The sequence below is a fragment of the Calliphora vicina genome, chromosome 1, assembly GCF_958450345.1.
Source record: "Calliphora vicina chromosome 1, idCalVici1.1, whole genome shotgun sequence".
Classification (NCBI taxonomy): Eukaryota; Metazoa; Arthropoda; class Insecta; order Diptera; family Calliphoridae; genus Calliphora; species Calliphora vicina.
In genome coordinates, this window is record NC_088780.1 from 163,999,825 (window position 1) to 164,021,987 (window position 22,163).

At 31.0% G+C, this 22,163-nt stretch overlaps 1 protein-coding gene across 1 annotated transcript in view; it reads right to left on the reverse strand.

Moving 5' to 3' along the window:
- Positions 1-1,177: 1,177 nt before the first annotated feature.
- Positions 1,178-22,163, reverse strand: part of lbl (ladybird late) — a 109,444-nt gene continuing 88,458 nt past the window's right edge. The window contains exons 2-4 of the mRNA XM_065511299.1: positions 1,765-1,943; positions 1,571-1,643; positions 1,178-1,505 (exon numbers count right to left, since the gene is read on the reverse strand). Of these exons, the coding sequence (XP_065367371.1) occupies positions 1,234-1,505; positions 1,571-1,643; positions 1,765-1,943 (524 nt within the window). The 3' untranslated portion in view covers positions 1,178-1,233. The remainder of the gene's footprint in view (positions 1,506-1,570; positions 1,644-1,764; positions 1,944-22,163) is intronic.

Consider the following 22,163-nt stretch of genomic DNA (forward strand, 5'->3'; position numbering starts at 1 on the left):
TTTTGTTTTGTATTGTTTTTGCTCGTGAGCGCAAACTGTTCATAAATATAAACGTACGCAGCTAGAAAAGAAAAGAGTAAGAACAATATTGAAACATTCTGAGAAAAAACGTTTCACAAACGTTTAGTAATTGATTTACTCATTATAATAGAGAACAGAGTGCAAAAACAAACAAAAGGAATAAAAAATACGTTTCTCTATCTGTTTTGTACTCAAATGTACGATTGTAACGGTAAATTAAATAATGCAGATGAGTGAAATTCGAATTGTTTCGTTTTCTCTCTTTGTCACTTGAAAAGTTTATGTTTTGTTTTTGCTCATGTACAATACAATTTAAAAATTTTGATTTGTTTTGTACATTTTGCAAACGTTTGCGAAATGTTTTGTTTGTTTTTTTCATACTCTGTTAGAAATACTACTTCATTAAAGACTTCCAGAAAAAATAATTAAAAATTTCTTTAAATCATTAGTTTTTAAAGTTTTTTTTTTATTTATTTGACTATTTACTTAATACATTAATAAATTAATTTAATACTTATTTATAAAGGATTATCATTTACACAGCGTAATTAATATTAATATAGGAAAACATTATTAAGCAAATCTAAAGCTGTAAGAAAAAAGAAAAGGAAGACAAACAAAAAAAAAAAGAAATCTGGAGAATACAATACAAAAAAAATCACATATGAAAGAACTAATTTAAATTTTAATAAGGAAATTTAATATTTCAGACATCATTAGGAACACAATACATACATTATGATATAATTATACATACACAGACATTAATTTAAGATAATAGGGAAAATGGAAAACCTTTTGTGGTAAATAATACATGTAAACAAATTTTATTTTTCTTTAAATGTAAAAAACATTTTGGCAAATATTGCAAATAATTAAAATATTGTATTTAAATTGAATTCACAACAAGGAATAAATCAAGTTACATAATTTTACAATTGTTTGGAAAGTATTTTCTTTTACTAGTTAATACGGTTTCGAATTACAAGTTGGAATTTCTTTGCTTTTCTTGGCTGTAATGAATCAGTGTAAACATTTTCAATAATTTTATATCCTTTTTATCCTCGACTGTGGTTGATTTGTAGGTTACGGGGTTGGAATTGATGTTGTTGTGGTTGCTGCTGCTGCCGGTTGAGCAGTTGTGGATTTTGTTGTTGAGTTTGTAGAGACTCCTCGCTACTTCCGCTTGAATTACCGCTTTCGTTTCTGCTTTCATTGCACGTGTTGGTTGTGGTGGTTGTTGTTGTTGTTGTTGTAGTGTTGAGGTGCTGCTGGTGTTGTTGTGACAGCTGTTGTACTGTTGAAATGTTGATCCCTGTTGTTCCTGCTGCTGCTGCTGATGATAGTCTTCCTGAGGATGTTGTGTTGCTGTAGACTCCCGTAGTATGGTTGCCATGTGTAAGCGCTGCTGAATGGACTTCCGAATGGGGGGGATGCTGTGGGGCTGTCGGCGGCTGCTGCTGATGTCGGCTGACTGGTCGTGTCTTTAAAATACTTAAATCATTAACATTTTCTAAAAAACTTTTATGAGCTGACAATTGTTTCACACTTTCAACATCCTTTTTGAGCTCCTCCATGTCCCGCTTTAGTTTGGCACGTCTGTTCTGGAACCATGTAATCACCTGGACAAATTGTATCATAGTCATGGTCATGTGAGCATGGAAAAATATTTAATAAATAAATTACAATAGTATTATTATAATGGGTTGTTTTGCTATAATAAAATTGTGGTGTTTACTCTACCTGGGCATTTGAGAGTCCTAGACCGGCGGCAATTTCGTCTCTATCTGCCGGCGATAAATATTTTTGATAGAGAAACCTTTTTTCCAACTCAAATATCTGATGATTCGTGAAGGCTGTACGACTTTTGCGCTTCTTTTTGGGATTCGGTCGTGTTGCAAAGATGTTTAAGGTGGCAGGATCTGTAATATAAAGAAATGAGAAAAATATGAGATGAAGCTTATAATTGGTTTCAATTTATTAAAATGTTACATTATAATACTTTGTGTTGGTAGTTAAGAAATTATTTGGGGAGAAAAAACATAGTTTCGACAAGGCACTAGATATTAATCTGGGTACACGAAATTTTGAGTTCCTCAAAAATTGTTAATTCGTCTTATATTTGTATTATATCGAGGTTTGCATTTCAAATTGTATATAAGGAAGGCCTAACATTGTGTTTAACTTTTTAGCTGCTTATCCTATTTTAACAATATTGATTCATATTAATGCTTTTGTATATTTTCCTAAAAATATTTTTCTTTTAAATACAGGATATTGAATTATAAAGTTGTCCTTGAACAAAGAATAAAGACTTTTCTCAAATATAAGTCATTGTATGGTAAAAAACACATACAAAATTCAGAGTGGGACCATGAGGGGACCTTGAGATAATAATTATTTAGCAAAAATGTCCTTATATTGGGTGTATGACTTAAAAATGCGGTATTTACAATAGATGGCGCATCTTTTGAACGCGGTTTTTGTTTTAAATAATTTATATGTCATTTTGAAGGGTACATTCGGTCATTTAATCTCATTTCATTATTGAACATTATAGTGTAAACAACAAAGTTTTTTTTGCTTCGAAAATAAAAATGTTGCACCAATAAAGCGTCATATGCGAGAAGTTTTGCTTAACTTCTTTAATTTGAAAAAAAGTGCCGCTGAAGAGTCAACCGAAGCTTCTGGTGAATGTGTTCCATCCGTTTCAATACGTGAGAGATGGTTTGTGCAGTTCAAAAATAGTGATTTTGATCCGAAAGACAAAGATTCCCAGGCCACCCAAAAAAGATTGAAGACCAAGAATTGGAGGCATTACTCCATGAAGATTGTTGTGAAACTCAACAAGAGCTTGCAAAATCTTTGGGAGCTACTCAAACGGCAATTTCAAAACTTTTGTGAGCAACAGTATTCATCCAAAAGCTGGGAAATTAAAGCTGAGACACCTGTAAAGACGATCATGAATGCTGTAAAAGAAAATCATTTTTACACCGAATCGGTACTTGCGATGAAAAGTGGTTCAATTACAATAATCCGAAGTTTAAGAGACCGGCCAACCAGCCGAATCGAACCTAAAGCCAAATATCCTTGGCGCTAAGCTAATTCTCTGTATTTGAGCAAAAGGGTGCTATATATTATAAGCTGCTGAAATCTGACCAGACACATCATAGGGAACCTTTGCCGATCGCAACTGATTCGTTTGAAGCGGGCATTGGCTGAAAAACCTGAATATGGGGCAAAACATGAAACCGTAATATGCCATCATGAAAACGCTTGGTCATATGCTGAAATATTTATTAAAAAACTATTCAGACAGAAGTGGTTGGGAAGTTTTGTTTCACCCGTTTTACAGTCCAGACCTTGCCTCGTCCAACTACTAATTATCTTAATCTATGAAGAACGTTCTCTCTGGGACGCTTTAGAACAGAGTATACGAAATTGGCTTGATTTATTCTTGGTTTCAATAGATGAGCAGTCCATTTGGCTCGGAATTCATATTGTTACGTTTTAACCTTTTCAAAACGTTTGGTTTATTTCCTTTAAATAAACCGGATACTTTTGATTGCAAATAAAAGCCGTTTAGTAGTTTAAAAATTGTAACAACTCTTTATTTATTCAAAATGTACAACAACCACAGAATTAAATAGCCACTCAATGTTTTTTTTATACACGTTTATAAATTCTCAGAAATACAGACACAATTTATAATGTACTCGAATTTACTTGAAAAACACAACACACTTTAAGGCACTAAGTTGATGTTTATTCGAAAAGCTTCTCTGATAAACTGACTAACGACTGCAACCTCTGCCACTATTTATAACGCTGCCATTGCTCTTTAACTGTCAAAGTTCGAATATTCTAGATCTTACTAATACATACGCCATCTGTGGTGTACTTTCTACAATGTTCTTTAACTGAATATTCGAATATACAGCGTTGCCAACTTACGATCAATGGTCAACTGAAAGCTTTTATTTAATAATGCCCACAGATATGTTACAGTTTGCTATTACAGCACTGTTATTTGAAAGCATTATGCTACTTTTAAATCAGACCTTAAAATCGTTATATTTGAATTTCGTAACAATATTCTGGATCGTTATAGATAGCGGAGTCGATATAGCCATATGTTCGTCTGTATGTCAACTTTCAGTTCTCTCGCCTCTGTTGCTATTTAAATTCGAGAAAATCGGCGTACAAATGAATGAGATATAAGGAGATACATATATGGAAAAAACCAGGACAACTTCGATTTGTTACCTATTTTTTTTTATCTACATATATGTACTACGCGTGATACCCTTTGTTTCTTATGGACTCCGCACATTGTTTTGGCATAGATTCTATAAGATTTGTTAGTACTGAGTATTGATTCCCACTCTGATCAGCTCATGCACGCAGAGAAAAAGTATAGTTGGGCATGTTTACTGTAACCATTTCAACATTGTTACAAGTTTTTTAACCATATTATAGTCACAGTAAATATTTAAATGATTGTAGTAACCAAAATATGGTTAATGTGTAACGTGTTTCCTGTAACCATATATATGATTGATACAATTATGTGAATCGTAAATTAACTATATCATGGTTACCACAATTTAAATAGTTACTGTGACTATAATATGGTTAAAAAGCTTGTAACAATGTTGAAATGGTTACAGTAAACATGCCCAACTATACTTTTTCTCTGAGTGAACTTATTACTAAAACGGCGAGTTCCGATCCTGCGCTTTAAAACGCCGAAAATTTACTCTATGGCGCAGGCGAATCCAAGACTTTAATCCGATTAGCTGATAACCAATCTTTGATCAACTTTGTCGAGTGTTTGGAGTCATTATCATGCTGAAAAATCCATTCGGCATGTGGAAACATATGGTTGGCTAAAATGTCCTTGTAAACCAAACGATCTATTTTTGTATTTATTTCAACTCCACACCATAACATAAGATTTTGATTATTTAATAAGGAAAATTAGTTTTGTAATTAAAATTAATCAATTTTAAGTTTCCAAAAGTTGCATTACAAACAAATTGTCCAATTCAGCAAATCTTCTTCTTATTCTGCTTGCAATTTATCAAAAAATAACTTCATTGTTTACATGAACGAATATGTGTATGTCGGTGTATGTTTGTTTATTTACAAATTCCTGTTTTACTTTTTACTCTTGCTTCTCCCCTCGCTCAATAATTTAATATGTTTGAGTTGATGTACATACATATGTATGTTTGTTGGTGGGTTTGTTTGCACTCGTATGTAAACATAGAGGTCGTTTTTCATGTTTTCGGGTGTTCGCTTTTTGATGTTTATGTTTGTTGTTGTTAGTTTATGTCCATGCATCCATATGTATGGATGTTTGTTTGTCCACATAATCGTACATTTATATATGTATTTTTTATTGATAACATTACTTGCTTCGTTGCCTTTGGACAATAATGGCGTGCGTAAGTAATGTTGTTTTTTTATTTTTCATTATCTGAGAGCTGTATTGTGTGTTTGTTGTTATTTCTTTATTTACACAAACAGCTGCGTGTTTGTTTTTATATTTATTGTACGAAGAAATGTCGTATTCTGTATGGTAAATGCAACCACTAACTGGTCTGTTAAATGTCCTCCCTAAATATGTATGTTTGCTCATATAATCATGTTGTTTTTGTTTTTAGGACTTTTATATAATTTATCTTAACGCGCTTTTGTACATGATTTTGATGAATTTCGTTTTTTTTTACTTCATTAATGATGACACTATGGCAAAATGACTGATAATACCTTTTTGTTATTGTTGTTTTTTAGGTATTAATTTAAAAAACCTAACTTTTTACTGCATACACATAGGGGGAATTTAATGAAAGGTTGTTTAGAAATAATAAGAACATCTTAGGGGTTTGTTTGACATACTTTTGTGTGGTTTTTATTTGGTTAAAATAACAATACAAATTAATTGATCAATAAGGAAGCCATTTTAATTTTTCATGAAATTTGTATTGAAAAAAAAACAGAAAAAAAACAATTAAAAAACGTTTTCAAGTTTCTGAAATTAATGAATATGATATTGTATTTGCCCAATTCACAATTGGTGTCGTAGCGTTGTATCGTTGTATGTCGTAATTTTTTTATTAATGTTTTGTTTTTGTTTCGAAAAATTAGTTTGAAAAATATTTATGACATACAAAGCTACAACACTACGACATCAATTGTGAATTGGGCAATTATGTATATCTAAAAAAATTATTTTAAAGTTGACTTAAAGTTCTTAATATAATTTAAATTAAAATCAAACCCTTTTTAATATTGTTTCCAAGTTTATATTTAAATATTTTTTGTCTAAAAAAAACACGAACAAAACTTTATGTTAATTTAAACACAACACACAAAACTATTCAATTAATTAAAATTAATTTAACTGAAACACGCACATTAAAATCATATAAATTCACTTTAATAGTACTCACTCACAGTTGCTTTACATGATTTGATAATGAATTTGAAGTAACTGGGAAGCACAATATACAAGGGCTAAGCAAACAGTTTTAAAAATATATAAAACTTGCAAAATCTATGGAATTTGTAGGCCTTTGCAGTAAATAAAACAATTGAACCTCTAATGCTTGAAGTTAAAAATTCGAGATTTTTTTTTAATTTATTTTGATACATTTCTACAATATAAATTTATTGAAAGTATTAGACCATTGTTAGCTATGACCTTTTCCCATCTTTCTGGCATCATATGGATTCCGAGCCAAAAGAACTGCTCATCTTTTCAGGCCAAGAACGAATCAAGCCAATTTGGGATACTCTGTTCTGAAGTGAAGTGTATCCTAGAGTGAGCATTCTGCATCGATCGAAGCAAATAGTAGTCAAACGGGCCAGGCGAGGCAAAATTTCCCAACCACGTCATTCTAAATAGTTTTTAACAGGCACATATTGCATAATGTAGCCGATCGTTGTCATGATGAAATATTACGATTTAATCTGGCCGTTTTTCAGACAATGCTCGCTTCAAACGAATCAGTTACGATTTCAGCAGCTTTTGTTCCCACCACATATGATCTCTTAGGCTTCGGGTTATTGTAATTTTATATAACCCGAAGCTTAATATTAAATATTAAGCTTCGGGTTATTTTTCATTTTTGCATATGACGCTTAGTTGGCTCAAAATTCCACATTTTCGAAGCAAAAAAAAAACTTGCACGAATTATATGAAAAAACGTACAAATTTGTCAAAGCGGGCAAGGTTTGTGGAACTTTTGAGGAGTAAATAAAGGCTTTTTATATAAGTATTTGATATTGTTGAAAATCTTAGGACTTGACGATTGATATTTTAGTAAAATTAAATAATTTTATAAAATTTTGGGACGTCATTTGTCTTAAAAACTAAAAAAAAATACAAAATGGTGATTTTCCACGAATAAAAATACAAAATTTGAATTAATTTAAAATTTTAACAGTTAAAGTTATCATAACAAAATTTGGAACCAATATAGACAAAAATGTCCTTAAATCAATAGCATTAGAATTTTTGACATTTTTTATTTTCAAATAACGAAATTCCTAAAACGGGGAAAATGTGTTCCAAAAACTGAGTTTTTAAGGAAAAGTGCATACTGTGACGTTATTTACCGTGTGATAGTAAAAATACTTAGTAAGTATTTAAGAAACATATGGGGTTATATAAATATGGAGCTTTTTCGTGAATCCGTGCTTTGCCTTTTTAGAATTTTCTACTCAAATCGAAATTTTTTTTTAAAAAATCGGCCAAGTTTGGATAGGCCTGCGGGGTTTAATAGGCCGTTTAAGTGATTCTTTGCACGATTATGCATTAAGTTGTCTTTCCGGATCATATAAAAATTTTATATAGTCCCAAAGAAAATTTTTTTCTACAAAAGAAAAAATATATGGGCTTTTTTGGGAAAAAACTTAAAAAATACTGCCCTTTTTACAAGTTTCAACTTTGGATGCGTATAACTTTTTATAGGGAACAGATAACTGTTAGCAAGTTATTTTATTTTATTTAGAATTTTATTGTCAATATAGCTGATATTTAATTTCGACCCTCGGTAGGGCCGCCATATCTAAAAAACCAAAAAAAGATCGAGCAAAATTAAAAAAAAATAAATCAATAAACCTGAATATCTCTTCAACTAATAGAGATAACCTACACTTGTAAGCGTATTTTTTGTAGACCTTCTCAGGCTATTTATATTTAAAATTTCAGCTCATTCGGATCATACATGGATTTTTGGCGATTTTTTTAAAAAATTTGAGACTCGAGATGACCAACTTTGGGGGGCTACGCACTGGCCCCAATTATCGCTAGGAAGCTGAACATACGCAACTCGGAAACACCTCAGCTCAAACAAGATATCTGATTATTTCCAAAAAAAAGTTTCTAAACCACTGTGCCCTGGTCTAAATGATTTTTTTTTTTTTTTTTGGAATTAATACAATTAAAATAATCTGTTTTTTCTTAGAAATTTATATGAACTCAAGCCTGAATAATTTATTTCGTATAATTATTTTAATTTATTTTTTAATCAATCAAAATTTTCAACACTTTCACTGCTACATAATATTTTTGTTTCCATTCAATAAATCTTAAATGGTGCGATTTAAACCATTTCCGTTTATCAACAAATTATTTTGATCTTTTTATTGTTGCCATATTTTATTAATATTTAATTATTAAATTAAAAAAAAAACAATAAAAACATGCTAAAAATAAATACATTTGTTTAAACTAAAAAAAATGCCGAAAAATTAATTTTAATCGGCCAACATCAAGCGTTTCGTTCGATCGTTTTACAATGAAAAACTCATAAAAATCGCTGTTGTTGTTGGTTTTTGTTTCTATTTAATCTATTTTTTTATAGTTAAACGCTCATTTAACCCCAAATGTTGGAAACAAAATCTACTAAAAATCATCTAAATGATTTAAGTTATTTGAATGAAATTGCTTTTTTTTGTGTGTAGCGTTTGTAAGGGAATTGAATTCTTAAGAAAAAAATATAGTTTTATAAGGAATTTAACTGTAAATGTTTGCAAGAATGTAGTTCAAATGTAACATGTGCGTGTGAAACAGTTTTCTTTTTAGGTTTTCGGAACTTGATTCATTTCAATTTGAATTCGAATTCAATTTAGCTGAAATTATAACGAGCATAAGTTGTTTTATGGCATGCAATCCAATAATAAACATAAAAATTAGAGGTTTTTTGTTACTATTTGGCGGCACTTGACTGAAATATTGAAAGTTTGAGTTTAAATGGATCAATGTTTTATAAACCGTACTGCATCGTGCGTCCATGTGAGTTCCAGAAGGTTTTTGTATTGTTGCAAATATTTTCTTATTCATTATTAAATTTCACATTTAGTGATAATGGAATCGTTATCGTTATATCTTTCTAGAAAGATATAAAAGTCAAAGATCGTTTGAGAAATGTTTTTCCAATCATAGAAAATTTACCCGTTTTGGAAAATTTTATAAGCCAAAACTATTTTCAACTTCCTAAGATTCATCAATGATCTGTTATTAATTGTTGTCATACTAGGCCAGGCGTGGATCCAGGTCAACCATATGTTTGGGGTGGGGGGATGTAATTAAAATTTGTTCTACATTTTTCATGTTTTAATTTTTTTATGAAAACTTTTTGGTTTTGGGGGGGGGGGGTAATTCCTATCCTAATTAGTCATAGCTCCCATATAGACCCGCTTCCGAAAATCACTTTAACGTGCATAAATCGCTTAAAAATGTTGGTATACACACAAAATTCAACATAGTTAACTCTAATATAGACATAAATCACACGACCTAATTTCATGGTGATCGGTCCATAATTGGTCATAGCCCCCATATAAGGCCCACTTCCGAAAATCACTCAAAAATATAAATTATTGAAATTTTAAAAGAAAATTTTTTTTTGCTCTTTTACTTAGTGTAGCGTATTATATGGTCGGGCTTGACCGATCATACTTTCTTACTTGTTTTTACTACATTTCCAACTCTCCCATTTCAAACTATTTATTTTGAAAACATGCAACTGATCACGTATATGTCCCACAATTAAACTTTTCGGTGTCAAACTTTCAAAACCACCAAATTAAAACATAATCATACATTTTGCTATAAACTTTTTAATGAAGGAATTATAAAAACAAAAATCACACAACTATAAAAATCGGTTTGTTTCTATTTTTATAGGGAAATTTCCCAATAAATCTGTTATGATTATAAAACAATAACAATTATAAAACGATTCTTAAGCAGCTTAAAATAGTAAAAAAAAAACGATTTCAACTAAGAAAAGAAATCTCTTTTAAATTGTTTTAATCATAAAATTATAAAATTGTTAATAAATTTCTACACAGAGAAAACAGATTCGTGATAGCAACTGAATTTGTTTCCAATCGAATACTTCTGTCTTATTGACCGAATTTTACAGTTGTGGCTACAATATTTTGGAACGGGCAACTAAAGTTTTGTTGCCTCAACTGAAATTCTTCTTTATCAACTGATTTTCTGTTGTTAGAACTGAAAAATTCTATGTGTGCAACCGAATCATTCGATTGGCAACAAATTCGGTTGCTATCACGAATCTGTTTTCTCTGTGTAAGAACTGCTAACATAGAAATCATAAAATGTTTTAATTAAAGTCCAAGATCGATCGAGACATTCCTAAAATATTAACCATACTAGTTATGATGATCACTTTTATTTAAATAAACCATAAACGTGGAATGTCATATACAAATTTTTAATCAAAAACAATACTTAGTTAATTCATTTGTTCATAAAAACAATTGAACTTTGTACCCTAAATTTTAGTTATTCAATATGAAAGCGTGGGCTTTGCCTTTTGTTTCTAACAAAATGACAAAAGTTTTGAAACTGCCAGAAATCACACCTTTTTGATGAAATTAATTATAACATTTTATGAGACCAGTCAGTCAATCAACTATTTTAAACAAATTGTTACCACCCAGCTGTTAAAAAAGTAGACAGTAATTGTCACTAATATCTGACTCCAATTTATATATTTGGTTCATTTGACACTTATTTGCTCTTTGTAGTAGAGAGAGAAGTCAATTGGTTACTTTATACATCCCAGGTAATCTAATGTGAATTCAATTGTCACTTAAGTGTCTCTAAGTAATCTAGAGTGTAGTCACTTTAAAGGTTTATTTTGTATTACACTTTAGAAGGTAATTATTTTACCCATCAAAAGTAATCTATTGGAGCGTTGTCGGAGGAAGGTTTGTTTACAAGCAACTGGTTGATAAGATGTCTTTTTTAACTGACTGTGTTAAAATAACTTGATCAAGTAATCAGTTAGTTAGGTAGATAGCAAGGTAACTGCATTGCCTTCTTTGGACCAGCTATTAGACTTATTGTAATCAAAAAATGGTTAATTGTCCCCCTGATTTGGACATGCATGTGTTAAAATAACTAGTCATGTAGCTAGTTATGTAACTAGTTGTCACTCTAAATGATAGGTAAAATCAATAGGTTGGGACAGTCTCCTACAACTGCTGGGCAAATACTCATTTATTTACATATAAATATTTTATTCAACATTTTTTGTATTGTATTTCTTACATATAAAATCATAAAATGTCAGTTTAATTTAAACAATAGATAATTTGTATCTTGTTTTGTTATAAACTCTCATGTGATTTTTATAAATGTGAAGATGTTTAGGCTTTGATTTGGAAATATCTTTAACGAGTTATAAATCAATGATAAATTATTGAAATATTGTTTGGTGTTATTGAGGGTTTAGTAATTTAATCAAATCAAATATTTATTTGATCATATTGAGGAATTGTTTGTAATGAAATGATTATGTAAACCTTGGGTCTTCCTATTTTGATCATATTCTGTAAACCCAAACTCTTTAGAGCCATTCTCACATTTCCATTTTAATTTATTAAAAGAATAAAAATGGAAATGTCCAGAGGACTTCAAATATGTTCAAAATCGGATGACCCAAGGTCAAAAACTTGTATTTCTCCAGGTTATTTGGATGAATTTATGATATTCAATATTACCATTTCATGACTTAAAAATGCGGAATTTACAATAGATGGCGTATCTTGTTTTTAATAACTTATATGTCATTTTGAAGGGTACATATCTGTCATTTATTCTCACATAGTTATTGAATATTAGAGTAAAGAACAACGTTTTTTTTTGCTTTCAAAATTTCAAATTTGGTGTTGAGCTGAAAAGCTGGGTGAAGGGGGAAAGGGCTGGATGATTGGAAGACGGCTCAAACTCTCTGAGCCGAAACAAAATTGTTTAGATTTTGTTACTCAGAACAATTGCACAAATAAATATGGAAAAAAAGGAAAGAAATAAAACAAAATAATTAGGATATTTTCGAATTATTTATAATTGCTTGAAGGATGGATTCTTACCAAGTAGAAGAAGTAGGAGTAATACAGCGATGTGAACAGGTTAGAGTTAGATTTGTATCTCTCTCAAAAAGAAGTATTTACGACTCTACGATTAATTTAGTACTTAATGACAAGTGGAAGTATACTGCAACATATAACATTCTGCATTTATATATATTGTGGGAAAATAGGAATTGCAGGGAAGTGGGGAAATCGCTATGTGTGGTTTTTGGCGTAAACACCAACAAAGCGTCATATGCGGGAAGTTTTGCTTTTCTCACCGAAGCAAGAGCACATTTGTTCGGTTCAGAAATGGTGATATTGATACGGAAGACAAAAATCACCCAGGCTAGCCAAAAAAGGGACCTATAATTGGAATTGGAGATCTGATTCTAATGTTTGCAAAACCAAGAAGGAAATTTTAAAATTTCATTTGTATACAGTGATCTTTAAGGATAAGACATAAATGAGGCTGATTTGGTTGATGAAGCTTGGGATTCCTTCGATTAACGGGTGATTGGGGTCCTGTTGGCATAGACCTTTGACTTCAAATAACCTCGTAAACAGAAATCAGATGGTGTTAAATCACACTATCTAGGAGAACAATTCTAACCACTGAAAACGAGAGAGTATACAACCAGAAAATGTTTTATGCTGTAATTGAATTATTTCACGGGCCGTATGTGCGTCGGCCCGTATCATCGAAGTTAGGCAGAAATAACTCTGTTATCATATCTGCCCCAAAAAGTCACACATTGCATCCATTTGTTTAGCGACTGTGACTCTGAGCTCCAAATAAGTCAATTTTGTTAATGTTCAATAATCCATTCAACGAACTCTCTTCGCTGTGCCAGGTCTTTAGACTTCAGATCTTGTTATTGCTGATCTTCAGTGAGTACATGCTGTTAAGCTGTTAAAATTCTTGTAAACGACGCCGAATTGTTCCGAATTGTTTCGAAATCTTCCATAACTTTCAGCAACATTCTCACTCACTGCTTTGATATTGACTTTGGAACGATTTGTTTTGCACCTCAATTGATCTAATTTTCTATGAATTTTTCAATTACTCTCTTCACTGATGATAAAGTTAAATCAATATTTCGACCATATTTTGTACAAAATTATGGAAATGTGGCTGGCAAAATTTTATTTTTTTTTGAAATATTGTTCAAAAATCAAAATGTATTTGTCTCTCCACTAATGCTTCATTTGAAGTTAGTAAACTCCAAACCGTCAGCTGTCAAAAATTTTTTTTTTTGGCGCCAATTTCAAAGCTTGCGTGAATTTAGAACAACCTTTATAAAATAGTCTTCTATTTGCTTAATTACCCTGACACGTATTATGATGATCACTAAATCAAGATAAAGCACGTACAAAATTATTCTTACACTCACAAATTACACACCCAAAACACAAAAAAAGGCCAAGTCATTGCTAAAACACAAAAAGACACATTGAACACATTTGTAGGTCCTTCGAAGTGAAATGAAAAGACTCAATTAGTAATGACTAAATAATACTACAAAAATATTTGTAATACACGTACATCAGTTAATATAATTTATATAATATGGTTAAGTATATAAGCAAATGTTAAGAATTCATACAAAAGGAACTCTTTAACTAAACAAGGTTTTCATTAATAATAAATTATATTTAAACCAACTCCCTGCCACTCAACTCTACTCATTTAAGTACATATTTATTAAAAAAGTATGACATGACTTCCCTTATTTCCCCCCTCTACCATCACTGTCACAAAATATAATTATACATTGTTCAACTCAAACATGACTGTCTACAGAAGAGTGAAGAAATGTAGCGGGTGTTTGTTTCTGTTTTTTTTTACATAATCTCAATTAGTTATGCTGATGATGACATTTGTGTTTTTTTTGTTACTGTTGTATTAACTTCTGAAGAAGTTGTATTGTTGGTTGAATTTGCATATGTTTTAATGCGTGTGTGCGTTTATTTTATGTTTCAGAGTGTGAAAAATTAACTAAACAGATGTCATTTAAATTATGACATTTAGCTGTGACACATGACCATCAAAGTAGCCAATTTTTAGTATTTTGTTTCTTTTGAAAAACACGCTTTAATGACATAATGATAACACAGTTTTTAGGCTGGCAGTAGTGAAATTCTTATAATAATCAAGAACAAATGTTTTCTTCATAGACTTTATCAACTATAAATAACAACTTAATTATCATGTTATATTACAAGAGTTTAACTTCCTTATAAAATGAAATGTAATTCCTCAAAATCTTGTACAATCACTTCTCAATTTAGTTCAATTAAGAAAAGTGTAATGGCAAAGTCAATCAAAAGCCATTAATTGATCGTCTTTAAGTGATCATAAAGCTTGAGCTTTTTTAATTAAAGTCTTATTTATTTTCCGCTAACTTAATGCGAGAGTTGTGCTATAAGTTTTGTGTCGATTTGGAAAATCGACATGATTTTCCATTCAAAAACACCGATAAAAAGAAATTCAATGGTATGAAATCACACGATCACGATCACAGAGTAATTGAATTGTTTGTTTTATTGAGCGTAGATTCCTAAGATGTCTCTAGCCTAAAATCCGTACAAATCAGTGACGCGTTGTGGATGCATTTGTTTTTCGAAAATCACACGATGTTTAGCTCGAACTGTGGCCATGAAAAATGTCGAATTTTTTACCAACAAAGCGTCATATGCGGGAAGTTTTGCTTTACTTTTTTTATTTGAAACGCCAAAGATCGCCCAGGCCAGCCAAAAAAGTTTGAAGACCAAGAATTGGAGGCATTACTCCATGAATATTGTTGTAAAACTCAATAAGAGCTTGCAAAATCATTGGTAGCTACTCAATCAGGAATTTCAAAACGTTTGCAAGCAGCAGGATTCATCCAAAAGCATTGGAATTGGCTACCATACGAATTGAAGCATAGAGACCTTGAAAGACAATTTTGCATGCCCGAATTATTACTTGCGATGACAAATGAATTCATTACGATAACCCGAAGTGTAAGAGATCGAATTTAAAGCCAGACATGAAAACTTAACATTCCATCTTGACAACGCTCATCCATATGTTGCAATACCTGTTAAAAAGTATTTAGAAAGAAATGGTTGTTAAGAGACAACCGCTTAATATTCTAGACTACAGATTGTTTCGATAAACGCAGAGAAAAAATATAGTTATCCATGGTTACTGTAACCATTTAAATAGTGTTACAAGTTTTTTAACAATATTATAGTCACAGTAACTATTTACATGGTTGTGGTAACCATAATATGGTTAATTTACGATTCACATGATTGTGTCAACCATATATATGGTTACAGTAAACAAGTATATGTTTGTGACAACCATTTATCTCGTATTAGGTCAATGCTCTCATTGCATGAACTTTTCGACCCATTCATTTAACATTGTAACTGTCAGGTGTGCATATGATTATTCTCTTAACTCACAATTCAGAGTTGACACTATCCCTCGACATGCTTAACAGATTTATTCATAACAAAGAAATATGGAAAGAAGTCTATGTTTGTTTTGAACATTAGATTCAGAGTCACCAAAATTTATTCTTAATGAAACAGAGTAAAACAGGATATTTTCCAATAAGAGCGTGTCGATGTTGAAATGGTATGATTATGTCGTTCAAATGGATTCAAGAGGTCAAATTATTGTATAGATCGGACTAAACATGGCCTGGTTTATGTTAATTTTGATTGTATCGATCGATTGAGACTATTTGAGATTAAATAATGTGTTTCGGTTGGTTTTCATCTACATATGCTTGGATCGCTAGTTTGTACACGATCATGTTACATTTCAATATTTGAAACGATCCTCGTACTTTCAAATTATTGTAAAACTTCTTGTTCTCATGGTTTATTTGTTCTCACAAGCACTAGTAGCAGCAACAAATTGAAACAAGACTGAAAAAAAAGAAAATAAATAAAGACAACACACTCACTGCTACGTAACAAAGTAACAATAAGCAGAAGTCAATTATGAATAATTAAAATGAGCGATCACTGATCACTTAAAAAATCACAATGAATGAATAGAGTTAAAAATTTATTATGGAAGACAATCAGTTTGATGTGGCCATTTAAAAAACGATTCAATTAAAGACAACCAAACAACCATTCAATAATAAAATAATGGCTGATGATGCTACACAAGAATGCTGGTTTATAACAATGATGATGATGATCTTCAAAACGAACGACAGCCACAATAATTTCTCTTTCAGAGTACGCTGCTAGATTCTTGATTAAGAAGGAAGCGTCAAAACACAAATCAACAAGAAACAAGATCGTCGTCATGTTGTCGTTTAAAACAAAAAAAGTTGTTTAAATATTTTATTAAACCTTTTTTTCAATAAAGTTGTTTTGATAAATTTGTTAAAGAATTAAAATCAAATTTGTTACCAATCAATACTTTTCATTTTTTTGTTTTTTTTTTTGTGATTTTTAGAATTTTTAAGATAAAGATCTGTTTCTTTTATCTCTTTTGTCGGTTTATTTTAAATGAGATAATCGTTAAAAAGTAGGTGATTTATAGAGAGTGTTTTTTAATCTTTTGGGAAATTTATTTCTCTACTAATTGAAGTTTTATTATTAGGTTTTAGGTGTAAAGAATTTTTAAAGGTATTTTCAATGAGAAATTTCTTAGAGTTTAAAATTGTATTTAGGAATGTTTGTTTAATCCTATTTGAGGTTTTAGGGGTTTCATTAAATTAAACTGAAGCTAAGAGAAGGTACAATAAAGGGAACAGAGTGTATTGGGAATATAACTTTAAGTCATGTTTAAGTAAATATTACGTAAAGAAAACTGAACGTTGACAAAATATGGCAAATAGAAACAATTCTAGAATAAAGTGTTTTATATTTCCTTACTATTCTTCTGAGTTTCTAATTTGTTTGTTAAATCTACTCTGATGTTTTATCTCTCTTCTTGTGAATTAAGATCAATTAATGATCATAAAGATCCGACTAGTAATTAGTTGTCCTTATAACTCAAAATGGTGATCTTTTTCCAATTTGTTTTGTCCTGATTACCAACTTTTGCCATTCCCTTTTCAAAAACTATTTTGTCCTTAAAATTTTCACTTTTATCTGGTCGATACCACCTTAAACTCTCTTACTCTCCCTTAAAACTAAAACCACAAGATATAAATTAACAAATTATTTTGTTAAAACGACCTTCATTAATAATGTTTTTATAATGCGTCATTTGGTGACCGACACTGAAAGGCCCCAAGCTAAAATCGGCCGAACAATAAAAATTTGCTAAAAGGGTTAATTACTTGCCGCTTAAAACAGAATACCGCTGGGGATGCTTGCAATACAAAATCACACTCATTTGCAAACACTCGCTTAAAATTCTCACACACACTTTTTCATCACTCGTACGTTTATGAAACTTGAATATAAAAAATATATTTTGAAGACCCCCGAAAAAATGCAGGCTTTAATAAAAAAAAGCGGCAACTAATCGTAAATACCTTAGATCGCGACCACAACAACGACATTAGCAGCAAAAAAAAAAAAAAAAAAAAAAGCCAACCACATCAACGAAGCTGATGTTTCATACACAAATTGCGTTTTCCAGAAGCTCGAAAGCATAATCAAAAACTAATTTTAATCCTGTTGCTGTTGGCAGCGAATGTTGAATGATCTTTAACAGCGAACACCGTCATCTACACAATATACACTTCTGAAACTTAAGGCTAAATATTGGAGTTTGATTTTCAAGTGTCCAAAGTTAAATTTTAACTTTAAAGCTAAATATTTCTTAACTGTTTAGAGTTAAACTGGAACTTTAATGATTTTTTTTCTTTTTGGTCATAATAAAATGGTTTAATAAAAAAACCACAACAAAGTTTCAGTTTTGAATGCAGCACATCAACGCAATCATTGTTCATAGACAGACGTTTATTTAACAGCCTGAGATTTAATATTTTCGTTTTTGTGTGTTTCGCTTTTGTTTTGCATTTTAGCGGTAGTTCTTTATAAATATGGACAACGTAATTTATTCTAAATTAACTTCATGAAAGTATCCTCACATCAGCCACAAAACCTGCATGAATGATTCAGTCTTAAACAGACACTTTTTGGAGGATCTGTTTGGTTTTTTTTTGTTGTAAGAAATGTGTAGGAAGTATAGCTTAATGGCATGAATCATTATAGGAGTTTTATATGATTCAATCGTCTTTGAAATAGAGCTATTTGGGAATCAAAAGTGATTTTAATTCAACTTCTATTTTGATAGGGTTTCTAGGTTTATTCAGAGAAGTATGAAAAACATTTGGTTTGTCGAATTTGTGTTTAGTTCATCGTTCTCTTTTTGTGATAGCTTTGGAAAGATTTGCTAATATGTTTTAGCAAATCTTCTTTCATTCTCATAAACCAATTCAAAAGGTCTTCGAGACAATACGGCGATGATCGAATTTATTGAATTTTTGAAAAAAACCTTGACTTCCGAATGCGAAAGATATTGTTTGTAAATATAATCTTCGTGAATTCTTCATTCTGTACAAGGTTGAGTTTCACTCCTTAGTCCTGTCTGCTAAGTTGGCTCTAAGACTCAGAGCGTCAGGCGGACTAAAGCATAATCATATTATCCATCGTACAAAATGTAGAGAGACTAATACTGGGACAGATTACGTCCATCGAGCTTTAATAGGACCTATAAGATCACAATTCCAACAATAGATGATTAGGCTACAGACTCTGTCCACCGCTGTGATGAACTCAGTCTACATCAGGCGCGGATCTAGGTCAACCATTTGGGGGGGAATAATTAAAATTTGTTCTACTTTTTTATATGAAAACTTTTCGGTTTTGAGGGGGGGGAATTCTTATTTCACCCCCTCTGGATCTGCGCCTGGTCTACCCTGATAGTACAGACAAGCATTAGCTGGTTCTTTTAGCTGATGAACTTGGTTTCCCTCATATTGGCCGATGCCCGCACTGATTTGCACCATCTACACCATCAATACATCCGCAAGAAACATCCGAGAATCTCACACGTCGACCATTGATATCTATGTGTACACTGTACTGTACAGCTATGTGTCAATCTCACAACTCCAATTTAAATAGGTCTTCTCAAATGTCTTCTCAATTACATTTCTTCATTAGCCCAGGTGTTGTCCAAACCTTGAAATGTTAATATGGCTTCCAAGACATTAAGAGATTCGAAACAAACGGAAAGTAGTTGAAACAATGGTGCAATAGTACCACCATATCCCCTTGGTCGCCGCTTGGAATATGATTGAGGAAACGGCATTTAATGAGACGAAATTTGGGTGATCTACAACTACCACTGCTCTGCCATTCTCTGGATCAGGAAAGAACCATGAAGAGAAGGAAACGGTAACATGATGCAGGCTAAGATAACTTGATATAGATCACTTTCAGCTTTGACAACACCTTGAAAAGCTAATATGGACTCCAAGACATGAGGAGATTCGAAACAAACGGGAAGAAGTAGATCAGGGGTGCAATAGTACACTCAGAGAAAAAACAACTTAAAATCAATAAAAACCATATTGAATCAATAAGAAACATTAACGAAAGTCTAGTAATGTTGAAATTGTTTACTTCAATATGGAAAAATATTAATTTAAAGATGAAAATTATTGATTTATCGTATTTTAATATGGTTTTTCTATTATAATGAACATTATTGAATTAATATGACGCATTCTTGTTTTTAAGTTGCAGTTTTTCCCTTAGTGTACCACCATATCCCCTTGGTCGCGCCTTGGAATATGATTGATGAAAGGACGTTTAATGAGACGGAACTTAGGTGATCTACAACTACCACTGCTCTGCCATTCTCTGGCTCAGGAAAGAACCATGAAGAGAAGACAACGCTAACTTGATGCAGACTAAGATAACTTGATACATATCATTTTCATGATTTGAACTATCTCATGGCAGAATCAGTGAAGGATCTTGCTAATTTTGTCAAAAGTTTTGGTTGGTTCTTCAGGAACCACTAAATTTAAAAGGTCTGGAGGATTAGAGAGGGCTATTTTAAACATTTTTAAAGGAATCACAACACAGAGGAACAAAATTGACATTTTGGTTTGGTGCCGCGGAAAATGTGTTTGATAAAACATGTATGGGACATTACATAGTCAAAACTATATTTAGTTTTTTTTGAGGAGCTCTTGTTTTTAAGATATCGCGGTTTTAATTTGTTTGGTTATTCTGTATTTTTTTCTCTTTTTGTTGGGTTATTTCATAAATGGAGACTAAAATTAAAAACGCAACTTTGTACTGGTATTCTACACAAAATTATCTTTTCTTTGACATCAATTTTGTTTATCTAAGTTTCAGGATATATTGGTGATATCGCAAGGATGTTGAAAATTAACTTTTTTCAGTTTCATCCTTATAAGTTTGACCTATGGTAAAAGGGTTCAAAATTTGTTCACTATTTACAATAAAAACTTATCAATAAACTAATTTATATAAAAATATTGAAAATTCGCTGAAAATATACTAAACTATTTGGCAAATAACTCAAAGTTTTACAGTATTTTTCATATGTATTTCATATTAAAAAAACTATATAAATGTTCGTAACTTGAATGTTTTACACCTGTTTTTTTTATAAATATAATTTCACTTGTTATATTATTTCATTATGGCTAGTAAGATGAGATGCTGTGTTAAAGATCCTAATATGTTTTGTTACATTTGTGACGAATATATGTTAAAAGACCAGCGAAAATCAATTATAACACTGTTCTCTAACTGTATTTTGCTTACTTTGGTATTTAAATTCGCAACATAGACAATTCCTGGATATATAATGTAGAAATAAGTCTATATGTTTGTAAATATTTATTTTTTTCTGTAAAATACTAGTGTTTTTAAAAAAAAAAATTTAGATATTTTCACCAAAAACGCTGTAAATCACGTAAATACAAAATTCGCAATATTTTAAAAACGTCAAATTAAGTATTTACATTGTTGTAGTTAGATTTAAATGTGTATTAAAAAATAAGACTAATGACTACCTAAAAATTTATTTATAAAAAAAGTTGTTTTTTAGGATGTAAAATTTCGGGATATTATCTAAATATTTCATTAAATTTTTAACTAATTTTTCATTTTAATTAAAAACTGTATTCGCTATAATGCCTTGAATGTGCAGTGATACATTTTTATTTAAAATTTTCATAATGCACAATTTTATTAAGGATAAAGCTAAAAAAGTCAAATTTCAACTTTCCCGAAAGATCAGACAAATATGCCAAAATATCCATTAGAGTTATTATACTCAAAAGAAGCATATGTTTATGTAGACCAGTCTCATGTTAAAAAAATTTCACATTCTTAATTGCATTACCCAAAATTTTGAAGAAAAACACAAAAAAATATGGTATTCAATGAAAATATAAAAACCGCGATATTTCGAAAACGCGAGCTGACTGGAAAAAAACAAGTATAACATAGTAATGAGGGTTCATCAACGTGTACAAAATGTAGTTCAAATCTCGGGCACCAAAATCTCTGTTCCGCAGTGCAATTGATCTAAGGACAACCGTATAAGTAGAAGTTGTCTCCAAGAACGGATGTAAAGAAGACAAGGTCTCAACTCAACTCCTTCCTCTTTACAAATTAATACATTCTTATAGAATGTGAGGATGTTTGGATTTCAAAGGAGCTTGGTAACCTTTAGAAGCAGATCAGCACCAGATACGTTTTACATTTTCTCAAATCATTATTTA